Here is a 19,542-nt window from a genome sequence, read left to right as displayed (position 1 = left end):
CTCTCACAGCTGAGAAGTTTCAGGCTCATGCTGCTCCCTGGTGGTAACGTGGGGAAACACAGTCTGAGCCACAAGTCCAGTACGACTTTGAGTTTCCCAACTTCCTCGTTGTGTCACAGTGTCATTGAATTCAGTCCAGTCCAGTACAGTTCAGCAGCTTGTTTACTGGACTGAGTTCACCAGAGGAGACTGAAAATGGCATCTTATATTATTAGTCCTTGTAAGTGGGAGCATGTATTAATGAAAAAGTCAAAGGATTGATCCTTTTGGACGGAGATTAAACTCCCAATGGAAACATGGCTCCTGGTCTCAAAGCAGGAAGAGATCCAGTGGAGAGCAGGACCTGATGGATCAACTGAACCTCTGAGCCTTTCAGTTAGAACATCAACATCAATTCTGAAGTTCATCTTTCAAATGACTGTTGATCTGAAGGTCACTGATGACTCTGATGAGGGCTGTTTCAGGTCCATCTGGAACCAGACTGAAACACATCATGTTTTATGTTCACAATGTGGATGGAAAGATAATTAAGCAGCTGTTTATTAAACATTTGTCCAGTATTTTGTTTCAAAATTGGTGATTTTATTAAAAATGAAACAAAAAGAAAGAACAATACATTTGATTTTCACATTTATTTATGTGCATCAGTCCACAGTAAAATAAAGCAAAGCTGTCAGAGCGTTCCTACAGAAGCCCAGTCCTCGTGTTCATGATGTTTTGACCGATCATCAGGCCCAGCAGTGGGTATCAGAAAATCTACTGAACCCTCAGACAGGCGACATCCTTCTCTAACCCGACCTAACGCACCTTTAAATCCTTCAGTCACACAAACAAACCTCATATCTACATTTGTAGGCCGCTCAGTGGTCCAACCACCATCACCGTCTCTGTTCCACTATACCAAGAGCCACCAGTCAGCAGCTCCTGTGCTCTGAGAAACTGCATGTGGTTCATGTACTTAAACCAAAACAATAACAGATTCTGCAGAAATGATCCAAAACACTTATTTAACATTCTTAGAAACACATTATTGCATCTATAAATTATAATGATAGATGAAAATAAAGCACAGAATCATAACTTGCCAACTTGGTTCAGTTCCTGAAAGTGCAAATCTCTTATTCAGTGTGTGTTTTCTTGATTGTCTTCACATTAAGTTGCTTCATTTTTATTTGCAGGAATCATCTGTCAGTCTCTTGTAGTTCTGGAAAGCTGCGTCATGTGACGCAGGTCACATGACTCATCCAGTGTGTTTGTCATTCAGGTCTCTGGATTCAGGCTCTCAGAGAGCTCCGAGCTGTCTGCAGCAGCTGTAAGGTGAGAAACAAAGAGTGTGAAGTCCACTCATCCTGCACTCAACTTTCAGAAACAGTCCTCTCTGTACAATAATGTGAAACATTTCATCTCCAGCATACAGTGTGTGTCAGATCAGAGGAAACAGAATCAAAGTTTACTTACGAGATGGACGTGGTTTGACTGAAATCAGAACAAAAGACAAATCATTTCAGTCACAGTTGTAAACGACAGAATATCTTTCATCAGCTGATCCCCAGTGAATATGATCCCTCTTCTGCTCACTCACACTGAAACATGAATCCATTCTATCCTTCTGTTTAGTCCTCACTTCATCTCTTTTCTCATCACGTCTCTCCCTCATCATCATGGTACAGTCATATTATCATGACTCTCAGGCTCTGAGCCTCACAGAGCTTCAAGTGTTGGTAGCTGCAAACTGTTGACTGCTTTTTCAACCCGGATAAAAGCAACAACTCAGAGACTAAAATTAAAGGACAGAAAAAGTCAACGAAGCAGAAAATCTCTCCATCCGTCTCTCTCACCTTTCTTCTTTTTGTAGACGATGAATCCAGCAGCAGCGATGATGAGGATGAGAGAAAGAACAACCACTGCAGCAGTGATGAGGACGTCACCGGGCTTCTCTATTGAAGAAAAAAAGAATAAAAAAATTAAGACTGGCACATTTATCAACATCCAACATCCCAAAGAACAAAGTGCAGCACAGGCCATGCATCCAAAAATATCAGTCAGAGCACCGACACCTGAACGACTCTGATCCAGATCTTTCAAAATAGATTTAAGACCATTCAAAGAAATCAAATCATGGATTTTAAGACACATTCCAACACATTTCAGTCCATATAAAGCAGGTTAGAACAGAAATACATCCATCTGTTGTGCTGGATGTGAAAGACACACACTGACACTGTAAACAAATAAATGCATCATAAATAAAGAAAATGGAACTGAAACACTTAAACTTAGATGATGAACATTAAAGTTCTCCTCAGTTCAGCAAAGTAGACACGATGGAGTAAAATCATGTTTCGTAGGTGTCAACATTGTTTTATTCTGAGCTGAGTAAAGAGTGAACAGGCAGCACAAACCTGTCGTTGTGTGGGAAAAACAACACGGTCTGTAAAATACTTTAAAGCGTTCTGTGGCTTTAAGAAACTCAAAAAGGATCTTTTGATAATCTTGTTCAGCTCATATGATCTGACCAGTGACTATCGTGACTAACACTCAACGACCAACAGACCTGCAGTCCCATTCAGCACCTTCTGATCTCAGTCTTACCCCAGTTGGTCCTGATCGCTGCTTTGTCCAGTCTGGTGATGACGTCCTTCACACCAGGGAGATGAAACACACATTCGTACTTCCCCCAGTCTTCAGACGCTGAAGGTTTCAGGTCAGCGCTCATCTGGAAGGTTCCATCGTGGTTGGGGAGGATCTCTCCGAGGTCCACGCCCTCGTGAAGCTCCTCTCCATCTTTCCTCCAGATGAGTGAGGCTCTGTCAGGGTAGAAACCTGAAGCGTGGCAGCTGACTGGAGAGGAGGGAGTCTTCTGGAGGAGAGACACTGAGGGGAGCTCTGCAGAGAGAGAGAGAGAGAGAGACAGAGACAGAGAGACATTAGTGAGGTGTTGAAATGTGAGTGCTGGTTCATATCAGTGGTAGACAGCTGTGATTGGTCAACCTGAAAGTGAGCTCAATCAATAACAGAAGGTGTGAAATCTTTCCAAGCAAAATAAATGAGTTACTAAACATTACAACAATAATGTCGCCTTCAACGTAAATCACATCAAATGTTTCTTTTCCTCTGAGGACCAGCTGTTTTCTTGTAAACAAACAAAATGCTTTGTGTGTATCGTTGAGGTTAAACAAATGTGATTTTTAAAATCATGAATTGTTTACATCCATGTTGACTTGCTAGCAGTCTTCTTCTTAGCTGCCTTTTTTGGTGCATTACTACATTTCTACAATGTCCTCTTGTTTACAAGATACAAAGAAACATGAATGGCACTACTGGTGGTCAAAAACTGTGTCAGGTATCTTCAAGTGAACTCAACACAAACAACTTTTCTCTCAGCTAAATGCAGCAGATGTTCAGGCTCATACATCCATCATATGAGCTAGACGAACAAAAAACAGCACTACTAACAACACATTTGTTACACAACCTCAACAGTTTTATTCTCCAGACTGATGGAGTGATAAAACAATGGCAGGTCAGTCTGAGCAGGCTGTATGAACATTGTTGTGTCCATGAAACTACATCAGGTCATGTGATCGTACCTGTTCTCAGCAGAGAGCTCTTCCCATAGGCCAAATACCTCTTCAGCCACTCAGGGAAAATCTCAGTGAGATACTTCTCATTAGATTTCATTCTAGTTTTCTCAGCGTCCCACATCAGTTTGGTACTGACGGCCTGTGGTTTCGGAGCGATCCACGTCAGTGTCTTCAGATCCAATGACATGAAGTCTTCTCCATTATAACCGTACTGAATAAAACCTTGAATCTCTCCAGTCTCATCATCCCACTCACAGCCATTCATCCTCTGTAAAACATGGACACCTGAGAGACAGAAACAGACACTGTGATTGACAATGATGTAGAGATGAAATCTTCAGTAAAAAGATGATTTCAAATATATTGCTGCATTGTGTGATGTACTGTGATTCTCCAAGTCTTGTGCTGTGCTCATGATTCAAGAGCACATAATCAGTGCACTTGAGTGATGAAACCCAATTTCCATTTCACAGTTTAAATGTTACAATGATTGTTATTCTATTATTTTGAGTGTTGCAGCAACAAGTTTAACCAGCAGCTGATTGTTTGTTTCAAAAATGACATCTGATTATCATCTTCAGGTTCTGTAGAGGGTCGCTTTACAACTGAGATGCAGAACAGCAGTAAAAAGTGAACCAGAATATATTCCATACTGTACCTCCACTTTGGTTGAAGCGCTGCGTCAAACTGTCCATCCTGGCTTTAAAAAACTTTGGCCGAATCTCAAAACACTCTGTATTGTACCACTCCAAGTGCTGAGGTTCGTTTTTGAAAAAAGTTTTCACCCACTCCTGCTTTGGTTCCAGTATCTTCCTGTTGCTGTCGCAGTAACCCACCAGATGTCCATCAACCACCACAGCTCCCACAAACTCTGGGAAGTTTGGGACTCCAGAAGACGCAGTTATAAAAAACTTCAGGGAGTGTTTCACTGCAGACAAACAAGGTTTACACATTCAGTATAAATACAGTTCACACATCACACTCAGAAATATGATGCATTCAGCTTGATTCAGTTAAAACACACCAGGTCTATCAAGTTGATACAAAAGTGAAAGTAAAGTTGCAGTGTCTATGAGCTACGCAGGAAGAAAACGCACAGAGGTTAAAGTAAAGATTGAAAATGTGATCTCACCTGATGATGAAACGTGGCAGAAGAGAAGCAACAAAAACAATGTTTTCATCTTGTTTTGACATAAACTAGTGCGTGAACCGACCTGCGTCACCTGTTCTGTTTCCTTCACACTTCCGCCTTCCAGCATACTGTAGTAAAGATTCTTATTTCTCATGTCTCCCCACCCTGTTTAGCTCACCTCACTTCCTTTACATCACTTCCCTTTACCTCACTTCCCTCCCTTTCTTCTTCACTCATTGGTTGCCTTTCACCTCACTCACCTGTGTACGCCCTATTTAAGTCCTGCTCGCCCATTCTTTCAGTCTTTCACCATTTCACGGGGCGGCAGCACAGGTAAGGGCTGGTTTTGCACATTTAGCATTTTCATGAAGCTAAATTAGATCTTTATTTATCCTTATCTTTATTTAAGAGAAGTTTAATGGACTTGATGATTTCTAATCCTTGGTTTGCTTTGTTTCAGAGACATCGGTCCATGTGTGTTTTTTGTTGTTGATGACTGTTAACTGAAGACTTGAAATAAATCCACATATTCTTGACCATAAGCACTTCTCCTGGCTCATGCATCCTTACCGATGCCCCATGATGATGATAATTTTTCCTGAACCCTCCTCCTAATCCTTAACAATACCATTTGAGGGTTGAGCCCTCACGCGCCACACAGCACTGAAACTTTGATCAACGCCCACCTGCGGGATGGGTCCCACCCACTGTATCACCTGGTTGATGATGTTCATCAGATTCGGATACTGACTCTCATCTTTCCACAATCTGCAAGTGCTGTCAGTTGTCCCCCGTTAGGCGACATGAACCCTCTGTTACACACTGAGAGTTTTCACACGAGGTTTTTCATCACACATAATGCAGAGCACAGCTGTGCTGCTTTTCAGCATATGAATGACAGCATATATTATGAGTCCTTATAAGTGGGAGCATGTACAACAACGCTTTCATGTTTGATTAAGTTCGTGAAGGACAAAGCTGTGTTAGCTCTTCTTCCTTCAGACTTCGCCCTCATGTATCGTTAGTGGGTTTTTCCTTTAATCCACGGCCACCTGGCGCGTTTGCTCACCTGCCATGGCCGGGACACACCTTCCCTCCGGCTCCATTGATCCATGGATTGTTGCACTGTGTCGCGATGCTTCGCCAGACCAAACTGCATCGGTGGTCTTTCACAAACAAACACATAGGCTTTATTCAGGCTAGAATAATTATATTTGATTATATTACTCCCAGTGTGGTGGTTCTAAAAGTATTTGAAGTTGCTCTTGTTCCCGTTACATTCATTCAGTCATGATTTCTGGTCAGCAAAACTGCTGTTGAGCTTTTCAGCTTTTCTTGTTTTGAGGAACATCTCTGAAGCTGTTATCTCCAGGACTCAGCAACTCACTCCAAAACAATCTAGATGGGCAAACAGCACTAACGGTAGTGATCTGCCACAGAGGAGAGGCTTTTTGTAAGAACACACCAATTTTGTTGTTGTGTTTAAGAGATTAAAGAAAGGATGCTGGAGGTGTGGAAATGCTCTTTGGGGACTCTCACAGCTGAGAAGTTTCAGGCTAATGCTGCTCCCTGGTGGTAACGTGGGGAAATACAGTCTGAGCCACAAGTCTCCAAAGTTAATCAGAGTCCAGTACGACTTTGAGTTTCCCGACTTCCTCGTTGTGTCACAGTGTCATTGAATTTTTTATTAATTTATTAGAGTCCAGTACAGTTCAGCAGCTTGTTTACTGGACTGAGTTCACCAGAGGAGACTGAAAAATGGCATCTTATATTATTAGTCCTTGTAAGTGGGAGCATGTATAAATGAAAAAGTCAAAGGATTGATCCTTTTGGACGGAGATTAAACTCCCAATGGAAACATGGCTCCTGGTCTCAAAGCAGGAAGAGATCCAGTGGAGAGCAGGACTTGATGGATCAACTGAACCTCTGAGCCTTTCAGTTAGAACATCAACATCAATTCTGAAGTTCATCTTTCAAATGACTGTTGATCTGAAGGTCACTGATGACTCTGATGAGGGCTGTTTCAGGTCCATCTGGAACCAGACTGAAACACATCATGTTTTATGTTCACAATGTGGATGGAAAGATAATTAAGCAGCTGTTTATTAAACATTTGTCCAGTATTTTGTTTCAAAATTGGGGATTTTATTAAAAATGAAACAAAAAGAAAGAACAATACATTTGATTTTCACATTTATTTATGTGCATCAGTCCACAGTAAAATAAAGCAAAGCTGTCAGAGCGTTCCTACAGAAGCCCAGTCCTCGTGTTCATGATGTTTTGACCGATCATCAGGCCCAGCAGTGGGTATCAGAAAATCTACTGAACCCTCAGACAGGCAACATCCTTCTCTAACCCGACCTAACGCACCTTTGAATCCTTCAGTCACACAAACAAACCTCATATCTACATTTGTAGGCCGCTCAGTGGTCCAACCACCATCACTGTCTCTGTTCCACTATACCAAGAGCCACCAGTCAGCAGCTCCTGTGCTCTGAGAAACTGCATGTGGTTCATGTACTTAAACCAAAACAATAACAGATTCTGCAGAAATGATCCAAAACACTTATTTAACATTCTTAGAAACTTGGTCAGGAAACACATTATTTCATCAATATAAATTATAATTATAGATGAAAATAAAGCACAGAATCATAACTTGCCATCTTGGTTCAGTTCCTGAAAGTGCAAATCTCTTATTCAGTGTGTGTTTTCTTGATTATCTTCACATAAAGTTGCTTCATTTTTATTTGCAACTTCTTTCAGTCCCTTGTAGTTCTGGAAAGCTGTGTCATGTGACACAGGTCACATGACTCATCCAGTGTGTTTGTCATTCAGGTCTCTGGATTCAGGCTCTCAGAGAGCTCCGAGCTGTCTGCAGCAGCTGTAAGGTGAGAAACAAAGAGTGTAAAGTCCACTCATCCTGCACTCAACTTTCAGAAACAGTCCTCTCTGCACAATAATGTGAAACATTTCATCTCCAGCATACAGTGTGTGTCAGATCAGAGGAAACAGAATCAAAGTTTACTTACGAGATGGACGTGGTTTGACTGAAATCAGAACAAAAGACAAATCATTTCAGTCACAGTTGTAAACGACAGAATATCTTTCATCAGCTGATCCCCAGTGAATATGATCCCTCTTCTGCTCACTCACACTGAAACATGAATCCATTCTATCCCTCTGTTTAGTCCTCACTTCATCTCTTTTCTCATCACGTCTCTCCCTCATCATCATGGTACAGTCATATTATCATGACCCTCAGACTCTGAGCCTCACAGAGCTTCAAGTGTTGGTAGCTGCAAACTGTTGAGTGCAGAGAACTGAAGCCTGTTTCACTTTTTCAACCCGGATAAAAGCATCAACTCAGAGACTAAAATCAAAGGACCGAAAAAGTCAACGAAGCAGAAAATCTCTCCATTCGTCTCTCTCACCTTTTTTCATTTTGTAGACGATGAATCCAGCAGCAGCGATGATGAGGATGAGAGGAAGGACAACCGCTGTAGCAGTGAGGAGGATGGTCACGTCACCAGGCTTTTCTGTTTCTGAAGGAAAAAAGGATTAAAAATTAAGACTGGCACATTTATCCTTTTTTATTTTAACCTATATTTAACCGGGATGGAGGCAAAGACCTGCAGGCATCAGCTCAAAATAAAACAAGTGAATGTAAAACAGACAAAACAAAAACCAAACAATATCACAACATCCCAAAGAACAAAGTGCAGCACAGGACATGCATCCAAAAATATCAGTCAGGGCACCGACACCTGAACGACTCTGATCCAGATCTTTCAAAATAGATTTGAAATTGCGGTGGCAGTGACTAAATTTAAAACTAAATTAAAGCAAAGACTGTATATTAAATAAACCCAACAAATATGGCGCTGTGTACAGCCACCGGCGTATCTCTATGTTCTTGTAATTTACAGTGGACACTCAATTAAATAACTTGGGGAAGGAGGCAGACTGTAATTCCAAAACAATTATTTATGTAACCCAGATGCAGAACAAAATGCATAGAAATGTCATATAAACAATCAAGAAATAACAATATAATTCCTGTCTAACTAACTTTCTGTAATGTACTTCCCTAACTAACTAAATGGTACCGTTGCGGCCGGGTGGAGCTCTTTGGGGGGATGTGTGTCCTGGAGGTAGAAGGGGCGATGAGGATGAGAGCAGCTGCTGTGCAGGTGACTGTCAGCGAGTGAGTGAGAACGAAGCAGAAGGTGCGGGGCGCCGATGTCTCGAAGAAACGATGAACTCAATAACGGTGACAATGTCCGCCGAAAACACAGACCGTCACTCGTTACCTTGGTCACAGTCGATGATACCAGCTAACGGTCCCAGTCAGCCAGCAACAGACCTCCGGTCCTCGCCAACAGCAGACGGCGATACGAACAACGCCGCTAGCCAGCCAGCAGCGAAACTCCGGTCCTCCTTAACAGCAGCAGACGATCTGAGCTAACTTCCCTCAGTTAGCTAGCAGCAGTCCTTCGCTCCGTCTTCTTCACAAACACACACTACGTACTCTATCATTCATTAAACATAACGAAAGGGATTCACACTGCACTGCTACGGTCCCTAACCACACTAAATGAGGAAACAGTTACCACGACTTAATACTTTTTTCCCTTGCGTCTATGCTCTGGCTCTGTCCATTCATTCCCGGCGAGCGAGTGAGCGAGCGAGACTTATCCCACAATGCAACAGGTGTATAAACATAACAAACTACGTGCAACATTCAAATACTGTAGAAATATAGGACAAATGAATTCTCAACGAAGAATATTGATATTTGTTTACTGACACTGTAAACAAATAAATGCATCATAAATAAATGAAAATGGAACTGAAACACTTAAACTTAGATGATGAACATTAAAGTTCTCCTCAGTTCAGCAAAGTAGACACGATGGAGTAAAATCATGTTTCGTAGGTGTCAACGTTGTTTTATTCTGAGCTGAGTAAAGAGTGAACAGGCAGCACAAACCTGTCGTTGTGTGGGAAAAACAACACGGTCTGAAAAATACTTTAAAGCGTTCTGTGGCTTTAAGAAACTCAAAAAGGATCCTTTGATAATCTTGTTCAGCTCATATGATCTGACCAGTGACTATCGTGACTAACACTCAACGACCAACAGACCTGCAGTCCCATTCAGCACCTTCTGATCTCAGTCTTACCCCAGTTGGTCCTGATCGCTGCTTTGTCCAGTCTGGTGACGACGTCCTTCACACCAGAGAGATGAAACACACATTCGTACTTCCCCCAGTCTTCAGACGCTGAAGGTTTCAGGTCAGCGCTCATCTGGAAGGTTCCATCGTGGTTGGGGAGGGTCTCTCCGAGGTCCACGCCCTCGTGAAGCTCCTCTCCATCTTTCCTCCAGATGAGTGAGGCTCTGTCAGGGTAGAAACCTGAAGCGTGGCAGCTGACTGGAGAGGAGGGAGTCTTCTGGAGGAGAGACACTGAGGGGAGCTCTGCAGAGAGAGGGAGAGAGAGAGAGACAGAGAGAGAGAAAGTGAGGGGGGGAGAGAGACAGAGAGAGAGAGAGAGAGAGAGAGAGAGACTTTTTTATTTTTAAACAGACGTTTATTTGTCTTTTTGTTCACTGTATAAATTAAATTAAATTTCATGACATTAACACAAACAGACTAATTGTCAGGTGTTACAGTTACATCAGCGCATTTCCTAAGTGAAATTGTCCCTCTGCTACAGAGCAGAGCACCCCCTCATAACCCCACATCACCTGGAAACTGTCCAGGTCCTGAGCAGCTCTGTAAAAACTGAAATCAACCATCAGTCTGGACTTCACCATTTTCACAAAAACAGGAACCACATCGACATTCAAAGCTTCCTCCACCTTCCTCCTCCGGCTCACATACACCGCCATCTTTGCCTGTCCTAAAACAAAGTTCAGCAGCTGACCGTTGTTTTTCTGTTGGTGAGTGAACTTAAAACCAAAGATAAAAACCTGCTTCATTCTCAGAGAGAGAGAGAGAGAGAAAGAAGAACAAACAACAGCACTACATAACAACACAGTTGTTTCACAACCTCCACATTGTCTGTTTGTAGTCAGAGAAGGGAACTACAGCAGCACTAAAGAAACCCACTGCAGTCAGAGAGGAGAAGATCTTCCTGTTTTTATGCTTCACAGCAAAGTCATCAACCACAGGGAGTCTTCTGGAGGAGAGACACTGAGGGGAGCTCTGCAGAGAGAGAGAGAGAGAGAGAGAGAGAGAGAGAGAGACAGAGAGAGACAGACAGACAGAGAGAGAGAGATGAGAAAGGGTGAACAGGAAAGGTAACAAGGGAAAAGAAAGATGAAGGAATTAACGAGAATTTAGGACTGTCAGATTGATAAAACAATGGCAGGTCAGTCTGAGCAGGCTGTATGAACATTGTTGTGCCCATGAAACTACATCAGATCATGTGATCGTACCTGTTCTCTGCAGAGAGCTCTTCCCAAAGGCCAAATACTTGTTCAGCCACTCAGGGAAAGTTTGAGTGAGAAACATTTTTGTTCTAGTTTTCTCAGCGTCCCATCTAAGTTTGATGGTCACAGCCTGTGGTTTCGGAGCGATCCACGTCTCCGTCTTCAAGTCCAATGACATGAAGTCTTCTCCATCATAACCGTACTGGTTAAAACCTTGAACCTCTCCAGTCTCATCATCCCACTCACAGCCACTCATCCTCTGGAAAACATGGACACCTGAGAGACAGAAACAGACACTGTGATTGATAATGATGGACAGTTGAAATCTCCTGTGGAAAGATGATCTTAAAAATACTGTTGCATTAAGTGATGCATTGCTTTTCTTCCAGTCTTTTGCTGTGCTCATGATTCAAGAGCAGATAGTCAGTGCTCTTTTTTTTCATATGAGTGACAAAGCCCAATTTATATTATTTTGTTAGCTATATGAGGGGAAACTGCTCACCTGATCTAAAAGGTGTTTGACTACAAACATTCATATAATAGAAACAAAGAGGAAAGGAAAGAGTGGGAGTAGGGTTAATAAATAATAATGGCTAGCGGGCTAGCAACAGCAGTCCACAAAGTTGTAAATGATACATAGAACATTTTACTGTAATTAACCTCTGTCAGTGTGCTTATACTCATTCTAAACAAACAGCAGCCATTCTTATTTGCTACTTATATCATTTTGTTACATAGTTATTAAACAAGAATAGAAACACATAACTTCTGGACTTCTGGACTTCCAGCTTAACGCCCCTGGCCCACATTCATTTCAAGTCGCAGATCACTGTATCCTAGTTTCAATCATTCACATCCACTCTAATTCATTTAGAAAAACTAAACACGACCTGATTGTGCGATGGAACACATGGCACGAGTCTGGCACGAGTTTGGCAAAACAGGTGAACTTTTAAGATGTGAATCCAACATGATTGAAACTTTTAAAAAAATGGTATGTACAGTCGTAGATTTGTTGGCCTGTCTTGCATAAATTTAACAATTACTTCCATACAATCATTCTCATTTGAGAACATTTTACACAGCAGACAGCAAACTTGGAACAACAGGTACTAATACATGAGAACTGCAAGTACATGAAGAGGGAGAGACAGCGCCTGGATGTTACCCACAACCAGTTCATCATAGTTCACAACGATGCAGCGCACTGAGGGTACAGACATGTCATAGAGGAGACAAGCAAAGCCTGAATGGAGATCTATCAGTCAGTTTGTCACTGTTAACAGAGACTCCAGTCTGCAGTGGAGTTCATACACTTCACTGATAAACCATAGGACTGCAGAGTATCGTGAGGTTCAGTGCATCCTATGCTGCAGGAGATACGAAGGGAAGGACAGAAACACTTCTCCTTAGCATCAGCACCACAGCTGCCCCTTAGATATTCTGGCTCATTTCACAAAGTTCACCCAGCACAACTATGGCAAGTATTGTAGGTCAAAATTCATAATAAGTTAAATATAACACATGTAGTATATACTGTACCTCCACTTTGATTGAAGCGCTGCTTCAAGCTGTACATCGTGGCTTTAAATAAGATTGGCTGAGTCTCAAAACACTCTGCATTGTACCAGTCCAAGTGCAGAGGTTCGTTTTCAAATAAAGTTTTCATCCACTCCTGTTTTGGTTCCAGTATCTTTCTGCTGCTGTCACAGGAAGCAGCCAGATGTCCATCAACCACTGCAGCTCCCACAAACTCTGGGAAGTTTGGGACTCCAGAAGACGCAGTTACAAAATACTTCAGGGAGTGTTTCACTGCAGACAAACAAGGTTTACACATTCAGTATAAATACACACCATCACACACAAAATAAATAGCGTGTGATGTATTCTGCGTGACTTAGTTAAACCATGCAGGCCAATTTAATCAAATAAAATAAAAGTGAAACTAAAATAGTGTTCTAAAGCTGAAAGCAAAGATTTAAAATGTGATCGTACCTGGTGACGAACCGTGACAGAAGAAGAGAAACAAAAAGAGAGTCTTCATCTTGCTTTGATGAAGCTGAGTGAGCAAAAGACGGAGCAGTTTCAACGTCGGTTTAATGTTTTTGTCCTCGGCGAGGGAGGCCGCGCTGCCTCTGTTATTCGAGCACACGGTGCCGCTGCAAGTGCCACGTGACCGACGCCTGCGCTTCAAACGTCGCTGGCGCTTCAGAGAGAGTTTCATCGAGAAGAATCACGCCGATAATTTAATAAATCAAAATTTTCAACCCCATTACATTGTGACATAATAACATCATAAATGAATAAATATCAAGTTAAAACAGAGACACAGACTGAACTCAACTTAAAAAGTAGAATAATATTTCCTGTCAGCAAAACTATTTTAGATTTTTTGACTTCTATTAATTATTTTATTGTAACAGCAACATTTAATGCAGCACATTTGAACACGATTATTACAGATTTAACAAAAACATACAGCCTTCTTTGACTTCCACACTATTGACACTATTAGTGAGGTGTTCCTGCCTGGAAGGGCTGCTGCCAGTTTCACAAACCACCAGATAATACTGTGCTGCTGTGTCTGAAGCCCCAAAGCTTCATCCACCTGCCACCAGCTGTGGGTCAGCTGTCTTTGATTGGGGTTGTGAAGGGGTGGTTCCTGTTTCATTTTCTAAAATAGCAAGACCATCCACCATTATTAATGTTGTCTTTGGACGCTCCTTTGAAGAAATTGCAGCTCCCTCCCCAAATATCTCCAAACACTATTTTAATGGCAAACATGGTAAAATGGTGAAACTACAGTTGCTCTATTTTTTAATAAAGAGCTGTTAAATAAATGGTTATCGAAGCGTCCAAATGTGCAAACTGCAGCTTTGTGGCTACTGATGGACTTTCACCACAATATTTTCACCATTTTCTAAACTGTACATGACTGATCATGATAGTAAAGGTCCAAACTAACAGCTACAGTTAACATGTTTCATTACAACGATGACTGGAATAAGTTGTGATGTGAAGAGATGTGCTCCTGAACCCTAACCCTTTGAATGTACCATACAAATAATCTTTATTATCATTTATCATTTATTAAATGCACCTGAGAGCCAAACCACAAAGTGCTGTATACTATAAGTGAAGATTTACAGTTGATTCTGTGTAGCACTGAGATCAGATCAGAGTCCAGTAAGAATCGGAGGTTCTCAGCTTCCTCATTGTGTCACAGTGCCATTTCATTTTTTATAAACCTTTTAGAGTTTACAGTTCAGCAACTTGTTTACAGGACTGAGTTCACCAGAGGAGACTGAAAAGTGCAGCTGTGCTTTCAGCATATGAATGACAGCATATATTATGAGTCTTTATAACTGGGAGCATGTATAACAGGGCTTTCATCTTGTTTTGATAAAGTCGAGTTCGTGAAGGACCGAGCTGTTTCAGCTCTTCCCCCTCCTGCAGACTTCGCCATCTCATGTATCGTTATTGGGTTTTTTCTTCACGCGCAAGCGCATACTGACTAACTTTAATACCGGAAAACACAGTGGGAGGAAATAACGCAGCTGGCGCAGATCGGTTGAAATACTAGTTTTCTTTTCTTTCTTTCTTTCTTTTTTTGATCAAAACAAGATGAAAACGTTGTTTTTGTTGCTTCTCTTCTGTCACGTTTCATCATCAGGTGAGATCACATTTTAAATCTTTACTTGAACCTCTGTGCGTTTTCTTCCTGCGTAGTTCATGGACACTCGAAGTTTAGTTTCACTTTTGGATCAACTTCATAGACCTGGTGTGTTTTAACTGAATCAAGCTGAATGCATCATATTTCTGAGTGTGATGTGTGAACTGTATTTATACTGAATGTGTAAACCTTGTTTGTCTGCAGTGAAACACTCCCTGAAGTATTTTGTAAGTGGATCTTCTGGAGTCCCAAACTTCCCAGAGTTTGTGGGAGCTGCAGTGGTTGATGGACATCTGGTGGGTTACTGCGACAGCAACAGGAAGATACTGGAACCAAAACAGGAGTGGGTGAAAACATTATTAGAAAACGAACCTCAACACTTGGAGATATGCAATGCAGCGTGTTTTGAGATTTTGCCAAACTTCTTCAAAGCCAGGATGGACCGTTTTAAGCAGCGCTTCAACCAAAGTGGAGGTACAGTATGGGATATATTGTGGTTCACTTTTTACTGCTGTTCTGCATCTCAGTTGTAAAGTGACCCTCTACAGAGCCTGAAGATGATAATCAGATGTCATTTTATTCTGAAATTTAAATAGAAATTAATGTAAATGAGCCGACCACTACCCGTCAGTCAGCCTGCAAACATTAATCAGCTGCTGGTTAAACTTGTTGCTGCAACACTCAAAGTAATAGAATAACAATCATTGTAACATTTAAACTGTGAAATGGAAATTGGGTTTCATCACTCAAGTGCACTGATTATGTGCTCTTGAATCATGAGCACAGCACAAGACTTGGAGAATCACAGTACATCACACAATGCAGCAATATATTTGAAATCATCTTTTCACTGAAGATTTCATCTCTACATCATGATCAATCACAGTGTCTGTTTCTGTCTCTCAGGTGCCCATGTTTTACAGAGGATGAATGGCTGTGAGTGGGATGATGAGACTGGAGAGATTCAAGGTTTTAATCAGTACGGTTATGATGGAGAAGACTTCATGTCATTTGATCTGAAGACGCTGACGTGGATCGCTCCGAAACCACAGGCCGTCAGCACCAAACTGATGTGGGATGCTGAGAAAGCTAGAATAGAATCTCATGAGAAGTATCTCACTGAGATTTTCCCTGAGTGGCTGAAGATGTATTTGGCCTATGGGAAGAGCTCTCTGCTGAGAACAGGTACGATCACATGACCTGATGTAGTTATTTATTTATTTCTTTGAAAGGGACAATGCACATTAATGAACATCAGTATGTGAGTACATGTGTAAATGTGTCGGAGTTAGCAAGCCTGCTAATTAACATCTGTAGTCCCTTGGCAGGTAATAGACAGACAGACACGTGGTAGACGAGAAAAGAAAAAATGTAGTTTCATGGACACAACAATGTTCAGCCTGCTCAGACTGACCTGCCATTGTTTTATCACTCCATCAGTCTGACTTTCCCTTCTTTCTGATCGTTTTCTGTGGCAGTCAGATTTGATTTGGTCCTAATCAGACATGACTTTCCATCAGAGCTGATGCTGTGACAGTCAGAGCACAGTGAGCATGAGTGAAGGAAGTTTACACAGTTTCAGTGACACTGTGGTTGATGACTTTGCTGTAAAGTATAAAAACAGAAAGATCTTCTCCTCTCTGACTGCAGTGAGTTTCTTTCGTGCTGCTGTAGTTCCCTTCTCTGACTACAAACAGACAATGTGGAGGTTGTGGAACAATTTTTTGTTCTTCTCTCTCTCTCTCTCTCTGTCCCCCCCTCTCTCTCTCTCTGTCTCTCTCTCTCTCTCTGTCTCTCTGTCTCCCTCTGTCTCTCTCTCCCTCTGCCCCCCCCCCCCCTCTCTGCAGAGCTCCCCTCAGTGTCTCTCCTTCAGAAGACTCCCTCCTCTCCAGTCAGCTGCCACGCTTCAGGTTTCTACCCTGACAGAGCCTCACTCATCTGGAGGAAAGATGGAGAGGAGCTTCACGAGGGCGTGGACCTCGGAGAGATCCTCCCCAACCACGATGGGACCTTCCAGATGAGCGCTGACCTGAAACCTTCAGCGTCTGAAGACTGGGGGAAGTACGAATGTGTGTTTCATCTCTCTGGTGTGAAGGACGTCGTCACCAGACTGGACAAAGCAGCGATCAGGACCAACTGGGGTAAGACTGAGATCAGAAGGTGCTGAATGGGACTGCAGGTCTGTTGGTCGTTGAGTGTTAGTCACGATAGTCACTGGTCAGATCATATGAGCTGAACAAGATTATCAAAGGATCCTTTTTGAGTTTCTTAAAGCCACAGAAAGCTTTAAAGTATTTCACAGACCGTGTTGTTTTTCCCACACAACGACAGGTTTGTGCTGCCTGTTCACTCTTTACTCAGCTCAGAATAAAACAATGTTGACACCTACGAAACATGATTTTACTCCTTCGTGTCTACTTTGCTGAACTGAGGAGAACTTTAATGTTCATCATCTAAGTTTAAGTGTTTCAGTTCCATTTTCATTTATTTATGATGCATTTATTTGTTTACAGTGTCAGTGTGTGTCTTTCACATCCAGCACAACAGATAATGGATGGATGTATTTCTGTTCTAACCTGCTTTATATGGACTGAAATGTGTTGAAATGTGTCTTAAAATCCATGATTTGATTGCTCTGAATGGTCTTAAATCTATTTTCAAAGATCTGGATCAGAGTCGTTCAGGTGTCGGTGCTCTGACTGATATTTTTGGATGCATGGCCTGTGCTGCACTTTGTTCTTTGGGATGTTGGATGTTGATAAATGTGCCAGTCTTGATTTTTTATTCTTTTTTTCTTCAACAGAGAAGCCCGGTGACGTCCTCATCACTGCTGCAGCGGTTGTTCTTTCTCTCATCCTCATCATCACTGTTGTTGGATTCATCGTCTACAAAATGAAGAAAGGTGAGAGAGACGGATGGAGAGATTTTCTGCTTCGCTGACTTTTTCGGTCCTTTGATTTTAGTCTGTGAGTTGATGCTTTTATCCGGGTTGAAAAAGTGAAACAGGCTTCAGTTCTCTGCACTCAACAGTTTGCAGCTACCAACACTTGAAGCTCTGTGAGGCTCAGAGCCTGAGAGTCATGATAATATGACTGTACCATGATGATGAGGGAGAGACGTGATGAGAAAAGAGATGAAGTGAGGACTAAACAGAAGGATAGAATGGATTCATGTTTCAGTGTGAGTGAGCAGAAGAGGGATCATATTCACTGGGGATCAGCTGAGGAAAGATATTCTGTCGTTTACAACTGTGACTGAAATGATTTGTCTTTTGTTCTGATTTCAGTCAAACCACGTCCATCTCGTAAGTAAACTTTGATTCTGTTTCCTCTGATCTGACACACACTGTATGCTGGAGATGAAATGTTTCACATTATTGTGCAGAGAGGACTGTTTCTGAAAGTTGAGTGCAGGATGAGTGGACTTTACACTCTTTGTTTCTCACCTTACAGCTGCTGCAGACAGCTCGGAGCTCTCTGAGAGCCTGAATCCAGAGACCTGAATGACAAACACACTGGAGGAGTCACCTCATGTGTATCATTTGTCAGTATTAAATGTGTTTGTTTTCTTTCACATTTCAAGTTTATTGTTGATGTTTGAAATCATTTTTAAAAAGTATGTGTTATTTTTCCATGAATCTTTATTAGTGGCACGAGGCAATGCACGAGCCACTATTGTAATCTCTTGCGTTTTTTCTTCCCATTTTTCATATTCCGCCAGAATTTCGGCACATAACTAGTCCCGCAGCTTTGAGAAAACCCTCGCAAACTATATATCAAAACGCGTGGCTCGATCGGGAATGGTGTGGTATGTACTTGACAGGATTCGTTAATAATTCGCAAAAAACTGCGAAAAAGTTCCCATAAGAAATGAATGGGGAAATTTCCTCAAATTTCAGCCTTTTTCAAGTTTCCGCTGCCTCGCCATACTTTCTCCTAGAGACTTCATTCAAACTTTAAAACTTTCAGGAAGGTGGGGACTTAGGGGGATCTATGAGGGGAAACTAAGGGTTGAACCCAGGTGCAGACAAACAAAGGGGACGTAGACTATGGATAAACAATAACACGCTACACAACGAGACAAGACTAGGGCAACACAAGGAACTCACTAACACACAGGGCAAGACTATGGACAATACAATAAAAGGAAAACTCAATCAGGACATGAACACAGACAAACCAAGGGATACGCTAGATTCAACTTAAATAAATTTATTACTCACAACAAAAGACACAACTATGGGAACTAAAATTAACACACTAAGGACAAGGGCTATATATACACAACAAGGCAACACAGGGAAAAGCTGAGCAATGGAAACACGCTAACTCAAGAAACACAATGGGGCATGGATGAGACAGGGGCAATACAAGAACTCTAACACAAAAGGTGGCGGACTATAACAAGAGAAGAAACTTAATTACATAAACTTGTGGCAGAACTAACACATTGACAAAACTAGAAACAAACTTTCAGTGAATAAAATAAAGAACAGAAAACACTCCCGAAGGAGGAAAGGACAATGGGCTAGGAAAACGGAACTGACTACTGAAGGAACTAGATATGAAAAAACTAACTCAAAATTCACTACTAGTAAATGGAAGAACGAGAATCTAAATTACAAAAGTAATCTAACAGAAAATCGCTCTTAACGAGGAGAACAATCCGGCTAGGCAGAAAACTAAATTATAAACTTTTCAAACAACACACCTGAACAGAA

General features: G+C 41.7%; 3 protein-coding genes across 4 annotated transcripts; 1 reads left to right on the top strand and 2 right to left on the bottom strand.

Annotated features, from left to right (window-relative positions):
- Positions 1–547: 547 nt before the first annotated feature.
- Positions 548–4,870, bottom strand: LOC121619465 (major histocompatibility complex class I-related gene protein-like). Its single transcript, XM_041955203.1, has 7 exons — positions 4,717–4,870; positions 4,243–4,512; positions 3,591–3,869; positions 2,593–2,886; positions 1,839–1,937; positions 1,459–1,476; positions 548–1,310 (listed from the first exon to the last, which is right to left on the bottom strand). The coding sequence occupies exons 1-7, from the start codon at positions 4,868–4,870 to the stop codon at positions 1,261–1,263; spliced, it is 1,164 nt and encodes a 387-aa protein (XP_041811137.1). The 3' UTR covers positions 548–1,260.
- A 1,981-nt stretch (positions 4,871–6,851) lies between these two features.
- Positions 6,852–13,294, bottom strand: LOC121619472 (major histocompatibility complex class I-related gene protein-like). Of its 2 annotated transcripts, XM_041955211.1 has the most exons (7): positions 13,145–13,294; positions 12,692–12,961; positions 11,156–11,425; positions 9,900–10,193; positions 8,151–8,261; positions 7,749–7,766; positions 6,852–7,600 (listed from the first exon to the last, which is right to left on the bottom strand). In XM_041955211.1, exons 1-7 carry the CDS (start codon positions 13,191–13,193, stop codon positions 7,551–7,553), a joined length of 1,062 nt encoding a protein of 353 aa, XP_041811145.1. In that variant the 5' UTR covers positions 13,194–13,294; the 3' UTR covers positions 6,852–7,550. The 2 variants fall into 2 exon arrangements, 1 of the variants encoding a protein (XP_041811145.1); XR_006007530.1 differs by lacking the exons at positions 6,852–7,600; positions 7,749–7,766 and having other exon boundaries at positions 8,174–8,261; positions 8,826–10,193.
- A 1,354-nt stretch (positions 13,295–14,648) lies between these two features.
- LOC121619473 (major histocompatibility complex class I-related gene protein-like) lies at positions 14,649–18,587 on the top strand. The gene is made up of 7 exons (XM_041955212.1): positions 14,649–14,822; positions 15,027–15,296; positions 15,729–16,007; positions 16,670–16,963; positions 17,626–17,724; positions 18,109–18,126; positions 18,275–18,587. The coding sequence occupies exons 1-7, from the start codon at positions 14,774–14,776 to the stop codon at positions 18,322–18,324; spliced, it is 1,059 nt and encodes a 352-aa protein (XP_041811146.1). The 5' UTR covers positions 14,649–14,773; the 3' UTR covers positions 18,325–18,587.
- Positions 18,588–19,542: the final 955 nt, after the last annotated feature.

The sequence above is a fragment of the Chelmon rostratus genome, chromosome 16, assembly GCF_017976325.1.
Source record: "Chelmon rostratus isolate fCheRos1 chromosome 16, fCheRos1.pri, whole genome shotgun sequence".
In the NCBI taxonomy this organism is placed as follows: Eukaryota; Metazoa; Chordata; class Actinopteri; order Chaetodontiformes; family Chaetodontidae; genus Chelmon; species Chelmon rostratus.
Note: the sequence above shows the minus strand (reverse complement) of the source record. Positions and strands in the feature narration are given on the sequence as shown.